This window comes from Macaca mulatta, chromosome 5, assembly GCF_049350105.2.
Source record: "Macaca mulatta isolate MMU2019108-1 chromosome 5, T2T-MMU8v2.0, whole genome shotgun sequence".
Classification (NCBI taxonomy): domain Eukaryota; kingdom Metazoa; phylum Chordata; class Mammalia; order Primates; family Cercopithecidae; genus Macaca; species Macaca mulatta.
This window is the reverse complement of record NC_133410.1, coordinates 159,709,959-159,729,399: the sequence shown is the minus strand read 5'-3', so window position 1 is coordinate 159,729,399 and position 19,441 is coordinate 159,709,959. Positions and strand designations below refer to the sequence as shown.

Sequence of the window (19,441 nt, the reverse complement as noted above, 5' to 3'; positions counted from 1 at the left end):
TCTCCTAGTTTTTAAGGCCAACTCACTGATTAATTGAGCATCGACTTTGCCCAGCTAATGCCCATTGCATTCTGCCCTGATTAGTAGTCAGGAAATTTGATGACTTGCCCTGAGATTCTCAGGGTTAACACTCCTCAACTCAGTGCATTTATGATTGAAAGGGTTCAGACTGGACCATGGATTGCTGTGGCCCAAGGATACAAACATATGGAGATTGGGGAGTAAGATGATCAAAAGACACAGCAGGGTAAACTAACCACCCAGCTGCGTGCACTCTGTGACCTTGAGCTTTAGCCTTTTTGAGTGAATAGGTTCATATCTGTTAATTAAAAGTGTAACTTACTGTTTTTCATGGAATAATTTCAAATTAGCCTAGTATACCTTATTCCATGGTAAACCAAGAATAAATACTTATTGAAAGACTGAATGAAGGTTTTTAAGCATTTTAAAAGCACTCTCTAGTCTAATCCACAAAACGTGTTCTTCATTCAGAGGCTCAAGATGTGTTGCTCGGTTTGAATATATTGGAGAGCAGAAGGATGAGTTGAGTTTCTCAGAGGGAGAAATTATTATTCTTAAAGAGTACGTGAATGAGGAATGGGCCAGAGGAGAAGTTCGAGGCAGAACTGGCATTTTCCCCCTGAACTTTGTGGAGCCTGTTGAGGATTCTCCCACCTCTGGTGCAAATGTTTTAAGTGAGTATAGAGAATTTTTTTTTATTATGTCATGTCCTAATTCAAATAAACCAAATAATAGCATTATATTTCAGCTGTATAATAATCCATATTGCCATATTTTTAAGGTAGAAGGAAAACTGATTTTAAAATGAGAATTTGTGTGGGATAGACATTATTTGTGGGCATCTCTCAAAGAGCTAGTTTTGGTATTTTAGGTAATTAACAATAACTTCATACAAGAAATGGCAAAGAGGCTGGGTGTGGTGGCTTAGACCTGTAATCCCAGCACTTTGAGAGGCAACGGTGGGCGGATCACCTGAGACCAGGAGTTTGAGGCTACAGTGAGCTATGACTGTACCACTGCACTCCAGCCTGGGCAACAGAGCCAGACTCTGTTTCTAATAAATAAATAAATAAATAAATAGCAAAGACTTTTAAACAGAAATGAACTATAGACTGTTACTAATGTATGTAGACTATAAATAATTGTGCTTACTTTACAATTAACTAAACAAGCTCAGTGAGGGTAGTACAGGTTAAGGCAACGTAGGCAATACATGAAGAGCCTGGTGTGGAATCCCAGACTCTTCACTCCCACCCCAACCATTTATTTTTAATACTATATGGCCCTCACATCTAATGTTCTGACTTCCTGTGTGTGTGTTTTTTTTTTTAATGTAGGCACAAAGGTACCACTGAAAACCAAAAAAGAAGATTCTGGCTCAAACTCTCAGGTAGGCTGCTTGAACAGGTGACTATAGTGACAGCCAGGTTCAAACTCTGGGAGGACTATTAAAATCATAATTATTAAGAGAATATAGTATGAATTAGTTTTTCAATTCATACAACAAATGTTCATAATAAATTACTTAGATGGTTAATATATTTTATATAGAGAGCTCATACAAAGACATGCAAACCCTGATAGAAAATGAAAACAGATGCTGGGCACAGTCGCTCATGCCTGTAATCCCAACACTTTGGGAAGGCAAGGTGGGTGGATTACCTGAAGTCAGGAGTTCAAGACCAGCCTGGCCAACATGGTGAAACACTGTCTCTACTAAAAATACAAAAATTAACCACGTGTGGTGGCATGCACCTGTAAGTCCCAGCTACTTAGAAGGCTGAAGCAGGAGAATAGCTTGAACCCGGCGGTAGAGGTTGCAGTGAGCCAAGATAGCACCACTGCATTCCAGCCTGGGTGACAGAGCGAGACTTTGTCTCAAAAGAAAAAGAAAGAAAATGAAAAAGAGACATGATTAGAGAATTCATAAAAGAGGTACAATAAGTGGCTAATATTGAAAAAATATTTAACCTTTCTAGTAATCAAGAAAATATATAATAAGACAGCAATAAAATACCATTTAACCTATTCAGTTAACAAAGATTCAGTGCAGCTCAACACTAAACAAGCAATTATACGCATGTGAGTGTCAAAAAAGAGAGAAAGTACACATTATTATCACCCTAAGAAAAGGATAAAAGCTGGACACGGTGGCTCAAGCCTGTAATCCCAGCACTTTGGGAGGCCGAGACGGGCGGATCACGAGGTCAGGAGATCGAGACCATCCTGGCTAACATGGTGAAACCCTGTCTCTACTAAAAAATACGAAAAACTAGCTGGGCGAGGTGGCGGGCGCCTGTATTCCCAGCTACTCGGGAGGCTGAGGCAGGAGAATGGCGTAAACCTGGGAGGCGGAGCTTGCAGTGAGCCGAGATCGCGCCACTGCACTCCAGCCTGGGTGACAGAGCGAGACTCCGTCTCAAAAAAAAAAAAAAAAAAGAAAAGGATAAAAAATAAGAGTTTGAGTCACAAAGATGAGCGTAGTGCTAATATAATAAGAAAAAATTGGAAATGACTTAATATGACCATTATTGGGAGAATGTACTAAATCTATGAAAAACTAGATTTATAAAGTAAAATCATTTTTTAAATGTCATGAGAGGAAACATATAGGGAAAGGGGATATAAAATTGAATATATAGCATAAAAAGATAGGAAGGAAATTATTCAAGTTATTAGTATTAAATTGCATCTAGGTAGTAAGATTATATACATGGGTAGGTTTTTTTTCCCCCCCAACTTCTTTTATTTTTTTTGAGATGGAGTCTCACTCTTTTGCCTAGGCTGGAGTGCAGTGGCGTGATCTTGACTCACTGCAACCTCTGCCACCCGGGTTCAAGCGATTCTCCTGCCTCAACCTCCCGAGTAGCTGGGATTACAGGCGCCTGCCACCATGCTTCGCTAGTTTTTGTAGTTTTAGCAGAGACAGGGTTTTACCATCTTGGCCAGGCTGGTCTTGAACTCCTGACCTCGTGATCCACCTCGGCCTCCCAAAGTGCTGGGATTACAGGCATGAACCACTGAGCCCAGCCTCCTCCATTTCTTTATACATTTCTCAACTTACCAAATATTTAGGAAAAATTGTTTCATTTGTATAATGACAAAGAGAAAAATAATGGGTTAAAATTTTTACACTTTGTAACATGACTCCAGAAGTGCTTAAAGGTACTAGGAATGTGGTACCTTCTGTTGTTTTTTAGTTTGTTGTTGTTTTTGTTGTTTGTTTATTTTTGGTTTTGGTTTGTTTTTTTTTTGTTTGTTTTGTTTTTTGTTTTTTTTGTGAGACAGTGTCTCACTGTGATGCCTAGGCCAAGTGCAGTGGCAAGGTCTCAGCTCACTGCAACCTCTGCTTCCCAGGCTCAAGCAATCCACCTCAACCTCCTAAGTAGCTGGGATGACAGGCACACACCACCACTCCCAGCTAATTTTTGTCTTTTTTGTAGACAGGGTCTCACTTTGTTACCCAGGCTGGTCTCAAACTCCTGGGCTCAAGTGATCCACCTGCCTCAGCCTCCCAAGGTGCTAGGATTACAGGGGTGATATGCCATATCCGGCCTTCCATTGTTTTTTTGTGACAAATTTAGAAGAGTTAAGCCTGATGGGATGATTGTGTTTGTGAAAATGTCACTTGTAGTTGGCCTGTGTGTCCCCTTATCCTTTCGTCCCTACCCACTGATACAGTGAAAGAGGAAGGAAACTGACTACAGTTCTCCAAAAGGAAATGTTCACATGGTTGTTGCCTGCATTTCTGAGGAATGATAAGTTCCATCCTTTAGGATTGGTTACTCAGGTGCAGGAGCAAGAGGGCAAGGTTAGTGTTGTTTGCTTGCTTTTTGTTTTTGTTTTGTAAGCCATCAGTTATTGAGCACTTAAGATGTGCCAGGCACTGGGCTAAATGTTAGACATGCATTGTCTCATTTAATGCTCTTAGTAACCCCAAGATGAAGCTGAGCCTCAGCGAAGAGAAGCATCTTGCCCAGTGTCACGAAGTTAAGAAGTGGCAGAACTGGGTCTGGAACCCTTGCCTGGCTAGCTCCCAAGCCTTTGTCCTGGCCGGGCGCTGTGGCTCACTCATGTAATCTCCTTGGGAGCCCGAGCTCCTTGGGAGGCCGAGGCAGGTGTATTGCTTCAGGCCAGGAGTTCAAGACCAGCCTGGCCAACATGGTGAAACCCCGTCTCTACTAAAAGTACAAAAATTAGGTGGGTGTAGTGGTGCCCGCCTGTAGTCCTAGCTAATCAGGAGGCTGAGGCAGGAGAATTGCTTGAATCCGGGAGGCGGAGGTTGCATTGAGCCAAGATTACTCCATTGCCCTTCAGCCTGGGCGACAGAGCGAGACTCCATTTCAGGAAAAAAAAAAAAAAAAAAAGAAAGCCTTCTCATTATCCTCTACTGTCTGCTTGAGCATCTTGAACATAGGGTTCCCATCCCAAATTGGCAGAGCTGCCTCTTCACAGAGCAAAACCTTTCTCTAATGTACCTGGGATAAAAGCATTCTTACACTAGCCCACCACATCTGGGTGTTATCCTGCCAATCTCAGAGTTAACTACACCTCATAAAATTAAAAGTGTGAATTAATGAAGTTCTGTGCTATGGAATCTAATAGTCTCTGAATCAAGTAAAGACCTGGGAATTAATAGACCCACCCATTCTGATCCTTCCTAATTTAAATAAAGAAGAGCTTCACTGATAATTACTTTATCAGAATTTTTTCATAGTGTCAAATACTATGCATAAATATTTTATGCTTTGACCTAATTCTTTAATATAACAATATAATAGGTCATAGTAAGAAAAAAGTTTTTTGGCTGAGTGAGGTGGATCATGCTTATAATCCCAGAACTTTGGGAGGCTGGGAGGATCACTTGAGCCAAGAGTTCAAGACCAGCCTGGGCAATATAGTGAGACCTCATCTCTGCAAAAATAAAATTAAATAGCCGGGTGTGGTGGCCGCACGTGTAGTCCCAGCTACTCGAGAGGCTGAGGAGGGGGGATTGCCTGAGCCCAGGAAGTCAAGGCTGCAGTGTGAGCTATGATTCTGTCACTGCACTCCATCCTGGGTTACTAAGTAAGAACTTGTCTCAGAAAAGAAAAGGAAAAAAGTGTTTGCTTAAGCTTTGTATATCCCTCAAAAGCAGAAAAGCCACAAATTCTATCACACTTGTCATTTAGAGTTATAATTTAAGAAAAAATTATTGGAAACTTTTATTTCTGAAACTTGATAGCAACATAAGGTATTAGATAATTTAAAGAAGTCTTCAGGCTTTGAAATCTTAAGACCCCTTAGCTTTTTTTCCACACTACTCTTTAAGCTTTGTGGAACTCAATTTCAAATAAAATCTTACATTTCTGACCACACTTCTAATTGATAACAGGTTAACAGCCTTTCTGCAGAATGGTGTGAAGCTCTTCACAGTTTTACAGCAGAGACCAGTGATGACTTATCCTTCAAGAGGGGAGACCGGATCCAGATTCTGGAACGTCTAGATTCTGACTGGTGCAGGGGCAGACTGCAGGACAGGGAGGGGATCTTCCCAGCAGTGTTTGTGAGGCCCTGCCCGGGTATGACAACCGCAAGACATGAGTGCTACTCCTCACGGGGAGCCTGAAACCTTCAAAACTATATACATTCCTTTCCCCTCTGGCCATGCTCAGTTTGTCTGTCTATATTTGAAAGAGTTGATACATGAAGTTATGCAAACTACATTCATATACTTTGTTAGAGTTACAGAAAAAAAAGGTAAAAATATCTTCACTAAATAATGGCTAATATTCCATCTAATAAAACAGTTTATATTCCATGTAATAAAAACAGTTTATGTAATTTTTCCCTGCTAAGAGGACATTGTTCATCTTCTTGAAAGTTAAATAAGTTCAAAATTAATTGAACATATTGTTTTTAAAAATGTTTTTTATCCCTAATATCACTACCTCTGAAGAGAAAATACTGTGTTTTTAGAGCGACAAGGGTTTTTTTTTTTTTTTAATGTTAGATTTGTGTTTTAGTCCACTGTGTTTCTATATATTTAAATTTTTTATGTCTTCACAGCTGAGGCAAAAAGTATGTCGGCCATAGTACCGAAGGGGAGGAAGGCCAAAGCCTTATATGATTTCCGAGGGGAGAATGAAGATGAGCTTTCCTTCAAGGTCAGAATGTGTATCTCTTCATAACTACATAAAGCACTATAATTTTTGAAATGTTTTCCATTGAAGGATGGAACATTTGGATGGAATATTGATCATTACTCAAGAATGAAGAGATCTCCGACCCTAATTATAAGGGAAGACATTACAGAAAGTGAATAGTGCAAATAGGCCTGTTAATTTACAGTATCAACCAGGCATTAAGGTACTTAGAGAAAACCTTGGCTTTACACCCCCATACATCCCCAAAGTAATCCCCTGTTCCTTGGTCTTACATCATCACATCTCAGTAATATTAGGCTTTTTATTAGTAACAGATGACCGTCTACATGGCCTTCCAAGCCTGCCATTGACATGTCTTTGAAACTGATGGAGAATCAGATAGCACCTGCTACAATTTGCGCTAGTAGCATAGTAGCCTTATAAGACACTAAATTCTTGTCCACAAAGGCAGTGACCAGAGCTTTGGGGAAATAGTCCCAAAAGGTTGAGCTAGTTTGCAGAGGTTTTTTGTTTGTTCGTTTTTGTTGTTTTTTTTTTTTCACCGAAGAAATGCCTAATTTTTTCTTAAAGTAAAAGTAGATATTTTATTTTCTTTCTTTTTTTTTTTTTTTTTTTTTTTTTTTTGAGACAGAGTCTTGCTCTGTCACCCAGGCTGGAGTGCAGTGGCGCAATCTCGGCTCACTGCAAGCTCCGTCTCCCGGGTTCATGCCATTCTCCTGCCTCAGCCTCCTGAGTAGCTGGGACTACAGGCGCCCGCCACCATGCCTGGCTAATTTTTTTGTATTTTCAGTAGAGACAGGGTCTCACCGTGTTAGCCAGGATGGTCTCGATCTCCTGACCTCGTGATCTACCCACCTCGGCCTCCCAAAGTGCTGGGATTACAGGCGTGAGCCACTGCGCCCGGCCAAAAGTAGATATTTTCATGATTCTATTTCCCTAATCCACAACTGGACCATGGTCAGAGGAAAGTACTTTGGGAACAGTGCTAGAAGAAGGAGGGTGGTTTTAGTAGTCACTGCTGTAAAAATAGCCTGTGTCAGACAGTGGTAAATTCTCTAGCATTGAAGATATTCAGTCAGAGACAAGGATGCTGTAGAAAGAATTAAAATATCAAGGAATGATTGGACAAGATGTGGTTTAAAACAGTGGACAGCCAAACAGGGTTTTCACTTGCCTACAACAAGAAGAGAAAAAGGCCGAGCACAGTGGCTCACACCTCTAATCCCAACACTTTTGGGAAGCAAAGCAGGAGGATCACTTGAGACCAGGAGTTTAAGACCGGCCTGAATGGCCAGACGCAGTGGCTCATGCCTATAATCCCAGCACTTTGGGAGGCTGAGGCAGGCAGATCACAAGGTCAGGAGATCGACACCATCCTGGCTAACACAGTGAAACCCCGTCCCTACTAAAAATACAAAAAAAAAATTAGCCAGGCGTGGTGGCAGGTGCATGTAGTCCCACCTACTCGGGAGGCTGAGGCAGGAGAATGGCGTAAGTAAACCCAGGAGGTAGAGCTTGGAGTGAGCCGAGATCGCGCCACTGCACTCCAGCCTGGGTGACGACAGAGCGAGACTCCGTCTCAAAAAATAAAAAATAAAAAACCAGCCTGGTCAACATAGCAAGACCCTATCTCAACAAAGAAAAAGAGAAAAACAAGGCCATACCAGAATCAGGTATGTGCAGCCTTTGTTGGGGTAAGTGGGGGGATACCTTGACTGAAATATGTCAGCATAAGGTTGCTAGCTTCCTATTTTGTGATGGAGTTTTACTTTATTCTGAATAATAAAATGTTATTGCATCTTTTTGTATTAAATGTCATTTCTGTTATAATATATTGTTAGCAAATAATAGATATTTTTCTTTCTTTCTTTTTTTTTTTTTTTTTAGATGGAGTCTTGCTCTGTCACCCAGGCTGGATTGCAGTGGCACGATCTCAGTCTGCCTCCTGGGTTCAAGTGATTCTTCTGCCTCAGCCTCCCAAGTAGCTGGGACTAAAGATGTGCGCCACCACACCTGACTAATTTTTGTATTTTTAGCAGAGATGGCATTTCACCATATTGGCCAGGCTGGTCTCAAACTCCTGACCTTGTGATCTGCCTGCCTCGGCCTCCCAAAGTGCTGGGATTACAGGCATGAGCAACCATGCGCGGCCTCTCTTTCTTTCTTTCTTTCCTTTTGTTCCTTTCTTTCTTTCTTCTTCCTTTTTTTTTTTTGTTTTTTTGTTTTGTTTTGTTTTGTTTTGTTTTGTTTCTGAGACAGGGTCTCACTCTGTTGCCCAGGCTGAAGTGCAGTGGTGCAATCTCAGCTCACTGTGCAGCCTCTGCTTCCTGGGCTCAAGCGATTGTCCAGCCTCAGCTTCCTGAGTAGCTGGGACTACAGGTGCAAGCCGCCAATGCCTGGCTAATTTTTCGTATATTTTGTAGAGACTGGGTCTCGCCCAGGCTGGTCTCAAACTCCTGAGCTCAAAGTGATCCACCCGCCCCAGCCTCCCAAAAAGCTGGGATTACAGGCATAAGCCTCCGCACCCAGCCATAAATGATAGGTATTTCTTATGCTGTAGCTATGCAAAATTAAAAATTCGTAACCTTCTATCAGTTCCCTTTTTTTCCTTTAATGTCTTGATCTTTAAAATAAAATTAAAAAAAAAAAGAAGAAAGAAAACGGTTGCCTTAGTCCTTGAGAGTCAGTGGCTCGAAATGTATTCCTTTTATCTTTACATAAACTTACTGCAAGTGAAAATCTGAATTCAAATTTCTTGGATGTTATTTTGGTCTTCATTTAAACTATGTCAATATAAATAACAGAATGCACAGTATCTTCCAGAAAACAGGTTATCTTCATTTCATTTTACAAATGGTTGTCCATAAAATAGTTCTAGAATTGTTGTTGTTGTTGTTATTGTTATTAAGGGATTCTGCACTGCTTTCAGTTTTATTAAATATCCACAAAATGTTAATAGATAGAACTGATTTTTTTTTTTTTTTTAGAGAAGGAATCTTGCTCTGCTGCCTAGGCTGTAATACAGTCAGAGGTGCGATCTCAGCTCACTGCAACCTCTGCCTCCTGGATTCTAGCAATTCTCCTGCCTCGGCCTCCTGAGTAGCTGGGACTACAGGCATGTGCCACCATGCCCAGCTAATTTTTTGTATTTTAGTAGAGACGGGGTTTCACTGTGTTGCTGGGCTGGTCTCAAATTCCTGAGCTCAGGCAATCCATCTGCCTCGGCCTCCCAAAGTGCCAGGATTACAGGCATGAGCCACTGTGCCCAGCCAAAACTCATTTTTAAAAATAGTCCTAGCCTGAGCTTGCAGTGAGCTGAGATCCGGCCACTGCACCCCAGCCTGGGCGACAGAGCAAGACTCTGACTCAAAAAAAAAAAAAAGAAAAAAAAATAGTCCTAGCCTGGCTGGGCACAGTGGCTCACGCCTATTATAATCCCAGTACTTTGGGAGGCCAAGGCAGGTGGATCACCTGAGGTTGGGAGTTCAAGACCAGCCTGTCCAACATGAAGAAACCCCGTCTCTACTAAAAAATACAAAATTAGCCGGGCGTGGTGGCTTACGCCTGTAGTCCCAGCTACTCGGGAGGCTGAGGCAGGAGAATCGCTTGAACCTGGGAGGCGGAGGTTACAGAGAGCCAAGATCGCACCATTGCACTCCAGCCTGGGCAACAAGAGCAAAACTTCGTCTCAAAAAAAAAACAAATAGTCCTAGCCCTCAGGAAACTGACATGGTATGTAGGTTTGGACCAGACCTAAAAAAATAGCTTCAGTTAACTATTAAATTATAATTTAGGAACCAGAAGGAACTTATTTATAACAAAAACTTTGAATTGCCAGAAGTTTTACAGATTTTAGCAGAGCAGAGTAAATTAATAACATCTGATAGCATGTTTCCTTTCCGTTTTCCATAAAGAAAACCCTTAAATCAAGCCACTTTTTTTTCCAGAGGGTAATATACTAAGGCTACAAATAAATCCAGTTAGCCTGATAAAGGTATTCTTAACAGTAGCCAGAGTCATCTTGGACTATTGTAGCATCTTAAACACAGATTCTAAGAAATGTTTAGAAACCATAAAGAACAAAATAATTATGTCTTCATCTGCTGAAGGAATTCTAATTTGCACATGAATAAGACACACAGCCCCTTTGACTAACCTGATGAAGATAAATCAGTGTCCTGAGTCAAGGTGAAGCTCTTTAAGATGGGAAAAAATGCAAATTCGATATTGGGGCCATGGCAAGAGAATCGCTTGAACCCGGGAGGTGGAGGTTGCAGTGAGCCGAGATTGTGCCACCGCACTCCAGCCTGGGCCACAGAGCGAGACTTTGTCTCAAAAAAAAAAAAAAAAAAAAAAGATACTGGGGCTGTAGGAGGAATGCGATAAACCAAATGGCAGAGGAGAAATGCCATTATGTGCAAGAATAAATGTAAAGTGCAAAATGCTCTGGGTATTGATAAAAGGCAATTATAGTAAAAGCCTCTCTAAGTAAAAAGGACCATTGTAAAATGTGGCGGCCACATAGTCTAGTGGTTAGGAATACAAGCCCTGGAATCGCACTAGATTTGAATCCAGGTTCTACCACTAACTAGACATGTGACACTGGCAAGTTATAATCTATCTGAGTTTTGGTTTCTTTTTCACTAAAATAAGGAAATCTATAAAAATATATCTCAGCCAGGGGCAGTGGCTCACACCTGTAATCCCAGCACTTTGCGAGGCTAAGGCAGGCGGATCACAAGGTCAGGAGTTTGAGACCAGCCTGGCCAACGTGGTAAAACCCCGTCTGTACTAAAAATACAAAAAATAGCTGGACGTGGTGACGGGCACCTGTAATCCCAACTACTTGGGAGGCTAAGGCAGGAGAATTGTTTGAACCTGGGAGGCGGAAGTTGCAGTGAGCCTAGATTGCGCCACTGCACTCCAGCCTGGGTGACAGAGCAAGACTTTGTCTCAAAAAACAAAACAAAACAAAACAAATCTCTCAAATGAGGATAACACAATACTCATCTCTAGGACTGTGGTGGTGTTTACATAAGTTAGTTCCTGTGAAGTACACAGAATAAGACAAGGCATACAGGAAGCACATGACTCTCTCTCATCTCCAAGTCTTTGCCTTTATGACACCTTCAGTGAGGCCCTCCCTTGATGGCCCTAATGAGTTGGCGATCCCATGCTTTCTGTCCTCTTCTGCCAGCTTATTTGCCTTCCCGTTGTAGAATGAGGGAATATTAATTGTGCCCAGAAAAGTGTCTGACACATAGTGGGTACTCAATAAATAATCGTGTGTGTGTGTGTGGTAACTAGTATTATTTGTTCAAGAGGGATTTTAGATTAGGAGTGGTGAATTTGAGAGGCACAAAATATAAGCAGGAAAATCAAAGTGCAGCAAGGGTGGCAATGGCAAAGGAATGAGATTTAAGGAATAGAGGCATACAAGCAAAGGGCATCATTAGGTATAGATCATCTTTGTCATTTAATCTCTCAGCAATCAAGATAAATGAGTTATATAGAGATTATTCATGCTGCCCTAGGTAGGCCACTATTTACTATGCTTATTCTCAACAGAAACCAATAATTCTAACTCCTTTGTCTTACAGGCTGGAGATATAATAACAGAGCTGGAATCTGTAGATGATGACTGGATGAGTGGAGAACTAATGGGAAAATCTGGAATATTTCCCAAAAACTACATACAGTTTCTACAGATGAGCTAGAGAAGAAGCTTGACTGTGTTCCTTGGCACAAGAACTCACTTGAACTATCACCTTGACTATCAGATATGTTTTTGCACTATTTTTTTTAACTGAAAAAGAAATATCTAAGCCGTACATGGTACACTAGAATTTTCTGAAAGCAGAAAACGTCTAGATTTTGTAGATAGTTTTCATTACAATAGAAGCATGCACATGGAAACCCATGAGCTAGGGTTCTACCGAGGAAAATATCTAGTGGGATTAGCAAGGCGAAGGGAAAGCATCTGGTGGCATGCATGGCAGCATGGGAGGCTCACACGCAGAAGCTGCACGTGGACGTCTGTTTTAATCAGCACAAGTGAATTAACCATGCTTCTTCATTTTTTTTACTTTAGTTTAAAAAGAGAACATTTAATATTCTACATGCTGTAACTATCAGGACATGTTTAGCAATCTAAATTTCATTTTTGATATTCAAATTAATTCTTACAGCTTGAGCATATCAACCTTATTACCAGAGCAAATCCTTCCTTCAGGTGGGAGTTTACCGACTAGTTGGAGCGTTTGTAAGCACATGGCGAAATCAGCCCCTGCCCACCAAAACAATCCTTATGTTACCAAGTGATTCCCATTTGTCTAAGGATTTGAAGGGGGTCTAAATTGGATGTATCTTACTTAGTCTAAAGAACCAAAACCATCCCTGAAATGCCTTGCTAATACAACTAATCCTTGCATATATGTGCCATACTTATATTTTTCCTCAGTGTATACTTTATGTTAACAGGGTTATTACAAAGCACATTTTCTGAATCTGCAATCATTCCTTTGACAATTACTGGACCCAAAGGAAAATTCATTTTCTTTGCATTATTTCAGTAATATATAAAAACTGTGTCTTGTTATAGTAGTACATTATGAATCACATATAAAATCTTAGAATACAGAACAACCGTTAAGATGGAAAACAGTGCCAAACCTCCACAGCTCATTTCTTTGTGATATAATCAGAATGAAAAATAAGAGGACGGAAGACTGGTAATTTTTTGTTTTATTTTTTCCCTAGCTCATCCCTGCACAATTATTAGAGTAAATGAAAAACCATTTTCCTGCTTTCCATTGTTATAAATTCTAAGCTTAAGACAAAAGTGGTTCTTTACATGACTGAATCAATTACAGTTTATGGACTAGAGCCAAATAGGTTGAAGACAATCTTCCAAACAGATCAATGGAATAGAATTTCATTGGAAATGTGAAACATTTTCCCAACGATGTTCATGACCTTCTTCTGTTTTTGAGAAGAGTTTCATATGCTGGACCACATTTTAGCTTTTATTGTTTTTTTTCCCCATTGTCCAAAAAGTTAGGCAACCAATGACCACACTTTTACATGAATACCACCTGGAGTTCTGCAGAGAAGGTAATATTTACTTGGTGTTTGACTAAAGTTGTCTCCCCATTCTGTGGTTACATTTTATTTTGGACTATGGGGACTTCTAATACGTTTTGGTAAAGAAGAGAGTATAAAGAAAATTCTTGTCAAATTTCACTCAAAAGTAATTTCATGAGAAATCAATTCTATAAAGCATTATCCAAATTAAATTATCATTTGCAGCAAACTGTACAACAGCAGGAAGGATATGGACTGGAACATGAGGTGTATATCTTTGCCTTTATAATTTTAACATCTTATATTGAAGATTCTGAAAACCTGTCTTTATTAGAGGAAAATCTCCATCTTAAATTTTGGCCTTCTGTCAGCAGAATGATAAGTGCAATAGTTGTAAATCTACTTGACACTGTAATAAACTGAACTGAACTTTCAAAGTCCCTTTCTCATACTAGACTGAGTTTTTTGAGAATGGAGGTGGTAGAGGTGGCATATATATATATGTTTTTTGGGTTTTTTTTTTTTGTTTTTTTTGTTTGTTTGTTTTAGACAGGGTTTCATGTTTCATTCCCTTTGACCAGGCTGGAGTGTAATGCAATCTTGGCTCACTGCAACCTCTGCCTCCTGGACTCAAGTGATTCTTCTGCCACAGCCTCCTGAGTAGCTGGGACTACAGGCACACATCAGCGTGCCCAGCTAATTTTTGTATTTTTTTTTTTTCTTTTTGTAGAGACAGGGTTTCACCATGTTGCCCAGGCTGGTTTCAAACTCCTGGGCTCAAGCAATCTGCCTGCCTCAGCCTCCCAAAGTGCTGGTATTACTGCACCTGGCCTGTGGTATCTTATTTATCTTTGTATCTCTAGTCTTTTGCACCATTCAGGCTCAATAAAGGTTGGTTGGTGGGTTGGGTAGGTTGGTTGGTTGGAGTGGATGGATGCACGGATGGATGGATGGATGGATGGATGGATGGATGGATGGATGGATGGATGGATGACTTTCACATACAGCGATACCATCTTGGATTCACTCAATATCTTTCCACTTTAATTTTTGACATAAATCTATACTGAAACAAAATTCACAGTTTTATGTCATTTCACTCTCATATTCTATTTTGTGCTTGCCACTCATTACCCACCCAACTGACAGGAAGCAAAAAGCTAATATATGGGCTCTCATAGGTACTTTCTTATTCTGCATATTGATTGAATTCAAGGCAAGACTGACCATGGTTAAGGAGAAACATAATTTTTATACTCAGTGAATTTTATGGGAGAGAAATAGGAATGCATTCTGTTTCCTTTCAGGAATTTTAGGTTAAAATTAAACCTCCTCAAACTAGAATCTCTTAATCCTTTTTCTTTGATAAGTTAAACCTAGAGAAGCCTTTCCTAGCAAGCAGACTCAGGTGAAAAAAAACCTAGAGAAGCCATTTAATATATTATTCTTATCCTTTGAACACTAAAAGCATTTTTCTTTAAAAGATGCCCTTGTTTACATGGCTGGAAGGGTAATGGAATATATCTGTCATTGTGCTCATAGAAATACAGGTCTTGAATTCAGTCTGTAATATTCAAAATGAAAGAAAGTGTGCTTATCAGAATTTATTAGTAGAACTGGCATTTGAAAAAAAATCATTTTTCTATAGGGTTGTAAATCAGTACTCCTAACAATCATTGCTTAGTTTTTACTCAGTTTCTTAAGCTTACCTAAATATACCTAGAGAAAATAATGATGACTATATGGACTAATTATAAGGTAGTATGTTCACTTTGGTATAATCATTAATGGTTTATTTCTTTTAATTAATGTAAAATGCACATGAGCCATATGATTCATGATTTAATGTCATTTTGAATGCCATTGAATGAATTCTTCATAGTGAATTTTTTTTTTTTTTTCTAGACAGGGTCTCACTTTGTTGCCCAGGTTGGAGTGCAATGGCATGATCTCGGCTCACTGCAGCCTTAGACTCCTCGCCTCAAGTGTTCCTCCCACCTCAGCCTTCCAAGTAACTGGGACTATAGGCATGTGCCACCATGTCTGGCTTTTTGTTTTTCATTTTATTTTATTTTATTTTATTTTATTTTTTGAGATGGAGTCTTGCTCTGTTGCCCAGGCTGGAGTGCAGTGACACGATCTGGGCTCACTGCGACCTCTGCCTCTCAGGTTCAAGTGATTCTTCTGCCTCAGCCTCCTGAATAGCTAGGATTACAGGCACGCACCACCGTGCCTGGCTAATTTTTTTGTACTTTTAGTAGAGACCGGGTTTCATCATGTTGGCCAGACTGATCTTGAACTCCTGACCTCAAGTGACCATCCGCCTCGGCCTCCCAAAGTGCTGGGATTACAGGTGTGAGCCATCGCGTCCAGCCTAATTTTTTATTTTTTGTAAAGACAGAGTTTCACCATGTTGCCCAGGCTGGTGTTGAACTCCTGGACTCAAGCAGTCTTCTCGCCTCGGCATCTCAAAGTGCTGGGTTTGCAGGCGTGAGCCACCTTGCCCAGCCAACTGAATTTTTTTTCAGAACTAACGTGAAGTCATTTTCTAACTTGTGCCTTTTTACTTCACTGTAATTATAGGAGGAAAAAAATAGAAAGCCTGACTCAGAACACCACCACCATCTAGGGGCCTCTCTCTTAATTGCGAGCTCATCCTGTTACACCACAGAAGAGAGCCCTTGGAGACCAGAGCTCAGCTTGCAGAGGTTAAATCATTTGCCTAAGGTCACAGTTACTTGCAGAGCCTAAAGTAAAACCTGTCTCTGCGGATTTCCAATCGAGTTCTTTTTCCATTTATTATGGCAACGTGATACATTTCTCTTTAGCAGTTAAACAAGAAGAATTGATCTGTTTCATTGGCCTGTAATGGTTGCAGCCTCTAATACTTAATGATTAGAAAGAATTACACAGTATATATTAAAGCCCTGAAGTTTTATCCTTCAGGAAGAAAAGTCCTGTCAGCTTCTCGGTTTTATGTGGACAATTTATATTGATGTCACCTAGAAACTGAAACATGAATGGATCCACTAATGGGGATTCCTTTTTCTCTTTAATAGAAAATATTCAAATATTTAGAACATCAGATCTTGTACAGCTGTATTTTGTAGAGCTGTACCCTTGGTAACAGTAGAGCAATCATAAATCTAGATTTTCATTAAAATATAACACAAAATACTGTATAAGTATATTGGAGTCTAATAGATTAACCAAAGCACTGTTAAGCTAACAGATTTATATTTCAGAGTCTGAGACGTATTCTGATTTTTTAAAGGCATTCTAATTATGTGAATACCACGGATTGTTTATCTTCAAGTACTGTAAATTAGGCAGTAATTGAATATTGTTTAGGAGAAGTAATGTTTTACATTCATAATTCTGGCAGGAATATTACCTCCTGGTTGTCTGTCTGTGTTTCACAAAAATTAACTGACAATACCAAAATATTGGCCTCTGGCCGAGTGCTATGACTCACACCTGTAATCCCAGCACTTTGGGAGGCCAAGGTGGGTGGATCACCTGAGGTCAGGAGTTCAAGACCAGCCTGACCAACATGGGGAAACCCTGTCTCTCCTAAAAATACAAAAATTAGCCGGGCTATGGTGACACGGGCCTGTAATCCCAGCTACTGGGGAGACTGAGGCAGGAGAATTGCGTGAACCTGGGAAATGGAAGTTGCAGTGAGCTGAGATTACACCACTGTACTGCAGCCTGGGCGACAGAAACACTGTCTGAAAAAAAAAAAAAGTGTGTTTGTGTATACATATATGTAGGTGTGTGTATATTTATATATGTATGCATTGTATATGTATATATACATGTATACACGTGTGTTTATATATACATGTACATACACATATGTGTGTATATATACATACACATATGCACATACATATGTATATACATATACGTATACACAAACGTGTGTATACACATACACATATATACATATATATACATATACATATCAAAAATAATACGTATCAAAAAAATAATAGGGCTAGGATGGATGTTATACACTTCGAGGAATTGACACCTGCAATAATTTTTCTACCTTGACTTCTTTTTTTTTTTTTTTTTTTTTTCCTGAGGCGGAGTTTCACCCTTGCTGCCCAGGCTGGAGTCCAGTGGTGTGATCTTGGCTCACTGCAGCCTCTGTCCCCAGGTTCCAGCAACTCTTGTGCCTCAGCCTCCGGAGTAGCTGGGATTAGAGGTGCCTGCCACCATGCCCAGCTAATTTTTTGTATCTGTATTTTTATTTTTGAGATGGAGTTTCGCTCTTGTCAACCCAGGCTGGATTGCAATGGTGTGATCTCGGCTCATTGCAACCTCTGCCTCCTGGGTTCAAGCAATTCTCCTGCCTCAGCCTCCCAAGTAGCTGGGATTACAGGTGCTCACCACCATGCCCAGCTAATTTTTATAATTTTAGTAGAGACAGGATTTCACCATGTTGGTCAGGCTGATCTCAAACTCATGACCTCAGGGGATCCACCCACCTTGGCCTCCCAAACTGCTGGAATTAAAGGCATGAGCCACCGTGCCCAGCCAATTTTTTGTATTTTTAGTAGAGATGGGGTTTCGCCATGTTGGCCAGGCTGTTCTCGATCTCCTGGCCTCAGGTGATCCACCTACCTCACCATCCAAAAGTGCTGGGATTACAGGTGTGAGCCACCGCACCCGGCCCCGCCTTGACTTCTTAAATGATCTTAGCAAATGGCAACCCATTACCCTTCATAGCTGTCACAGTTGCATTGTCTATCACAGCATTACATCAGAGAATTAATGACTCATTAAATTGGTATGACTGGATATTTAAAGATATTAAAGATTCTTACTGAAATTTGGTGTTGTGTTAATAGGATTGTGGTTACATTTCTTTTTAAATCATTTTAGAGATACATGATGAAATATTTACTTTTAATATGTTCAATTTGCTTCAAATAATTGGGGAGGAGAAATTGACAGGAACTGTGCAGTGTTAGCCATTTTACCCAACTTGTAAGCTAAAAAGTTAGTCTGTCATGGTTTCATGGATGTTAACAGAAGACATAAGACTTCTGGGCCAGGAACAAAAGACTTTATCACTCACAGCAAAAGTGAGAACCAGAGTTTCATGTTCTTATGTGTCAGTTTCCTATACTCCCCCCACATCCCGAGGAGGTGATGCAAAGGGCCCATTATGCAGTGAGTTGTGTGACAGGAGAGGAACACTGAGATCTACTACTTTTATAGCAAGTGGAAGCATGCTTGCTTTTTTCCTGGGGGAGACATTACCTCATCCTTCAAGGTTGCTCACAAGGGTGCAAAAACAGTCCTGAGAAGTGGCCAGGGTAAAGAACAGTCAAGGGATTGTATTCTTGGCACACTCAGCAAGAATGTGCAGACACACTTGGGGTCTACAGTACATTGCCTCTGTCACTATTCACTCCTCAGCCTGACACATTCTTGGCCAAACTTAAATTTTTACACAAGCGTGCTTCTCTGATAACCAACCACTTCGATTAATCTAACCAATAGAAGCCAGAACCAAATCCACTCAATTTGTCTCATATGACATTTAATTAAGTCTATTATCAAGACTCAAAGCAGCAGATGAAGCCAACCTGCAGTATTGATCTCAGTCTTCCTCTCCAGGGTCCCGACAGCTCACTGTGAATAAATCTCAGGGAGTACCAGTCTGATTTTAGGCAGCCATGAGGTATTCTAGGGCCAGGGTATTTTATTCATTAAGACATGCACGGAGAGTTTAAACTGGTCTGTTAATCTCTGGTGTCATGGCAATAATTAGACAATCAGTGGGCCAGAAAGTGACCCCTGTCCTTAATGGGGAGACATCTCATGACCCATTTTTCCCCTACATACAAAAATATAACCCCAAAGGACACAAGCCACTTTGGTTCAGGACTCGTTGCTAAACCTGATTTTTATCATCACATTGGTTAAGTCACAGGGGCAGTGTCACCAAATAGCCATATACAGTATTACCCACGACCACTCAGGCATGGAAAGCATATGATCAGTCAGATTGAATCAAGGTTGTGTTGGTCCTGATGTCTGTGTACATTCCAATTTGGGTGCTGTTGATGATATCAGGCACAGCAGAACAGCGCAGGACTGACCATGTCCACAGAGATTTTCTGTTTTCATAGCACATTTCATAGTGGTCTGGACAAACCCAGCAGCAGGGCAGA

The 19,441-nt window shown here is 40.5% G+C and overlaps 1 protein-coding gene across 50 annotated transcripts in view; it reads left to right on the top strand.

Moving 5' to 3' along the window:
• SH3D19 (SH3 domain containing 19) overlaps nt 1–13,687 on the top strand; it is a 196,778-nt gene extending 183,091 nt beyond the window's left edge. For 48 of the 50 annotated variants that reach the window (XM_078002322.1, XM_015139333.3, XM_015139334.3 and 45 more), the window contains 5 exons: nt 493–695; nt 1,359–1,411; nt 5,396–5,582; nt 6,070–6,167; nt 11,768–13,687. In XM_078002322.1, coding sequence (XP_077858448.1) covers nt 493–695; nt 1,359–1,411; nt 5,396–5,582; nt 6,070–6,167; nt 11,768–11,884 — 658 coding nt within the window. In that variant the 3' untranslated portion in view covers nt 11,885–13,687. Of the gene's footprint in view, nt 1–492; nt 696–1,358; nt 1,412–5,395; nt 5,583–6,069; nt 6,370–11,767 lie in introns of all 50 variants that reach the window. The other 2 variants (XR_013417323.1, XR_013417322.1) reach the window with 1 other exon arrangement.
• Nucleotides 13,688–19,441: the final 5,754 nt, after the last annotated feature.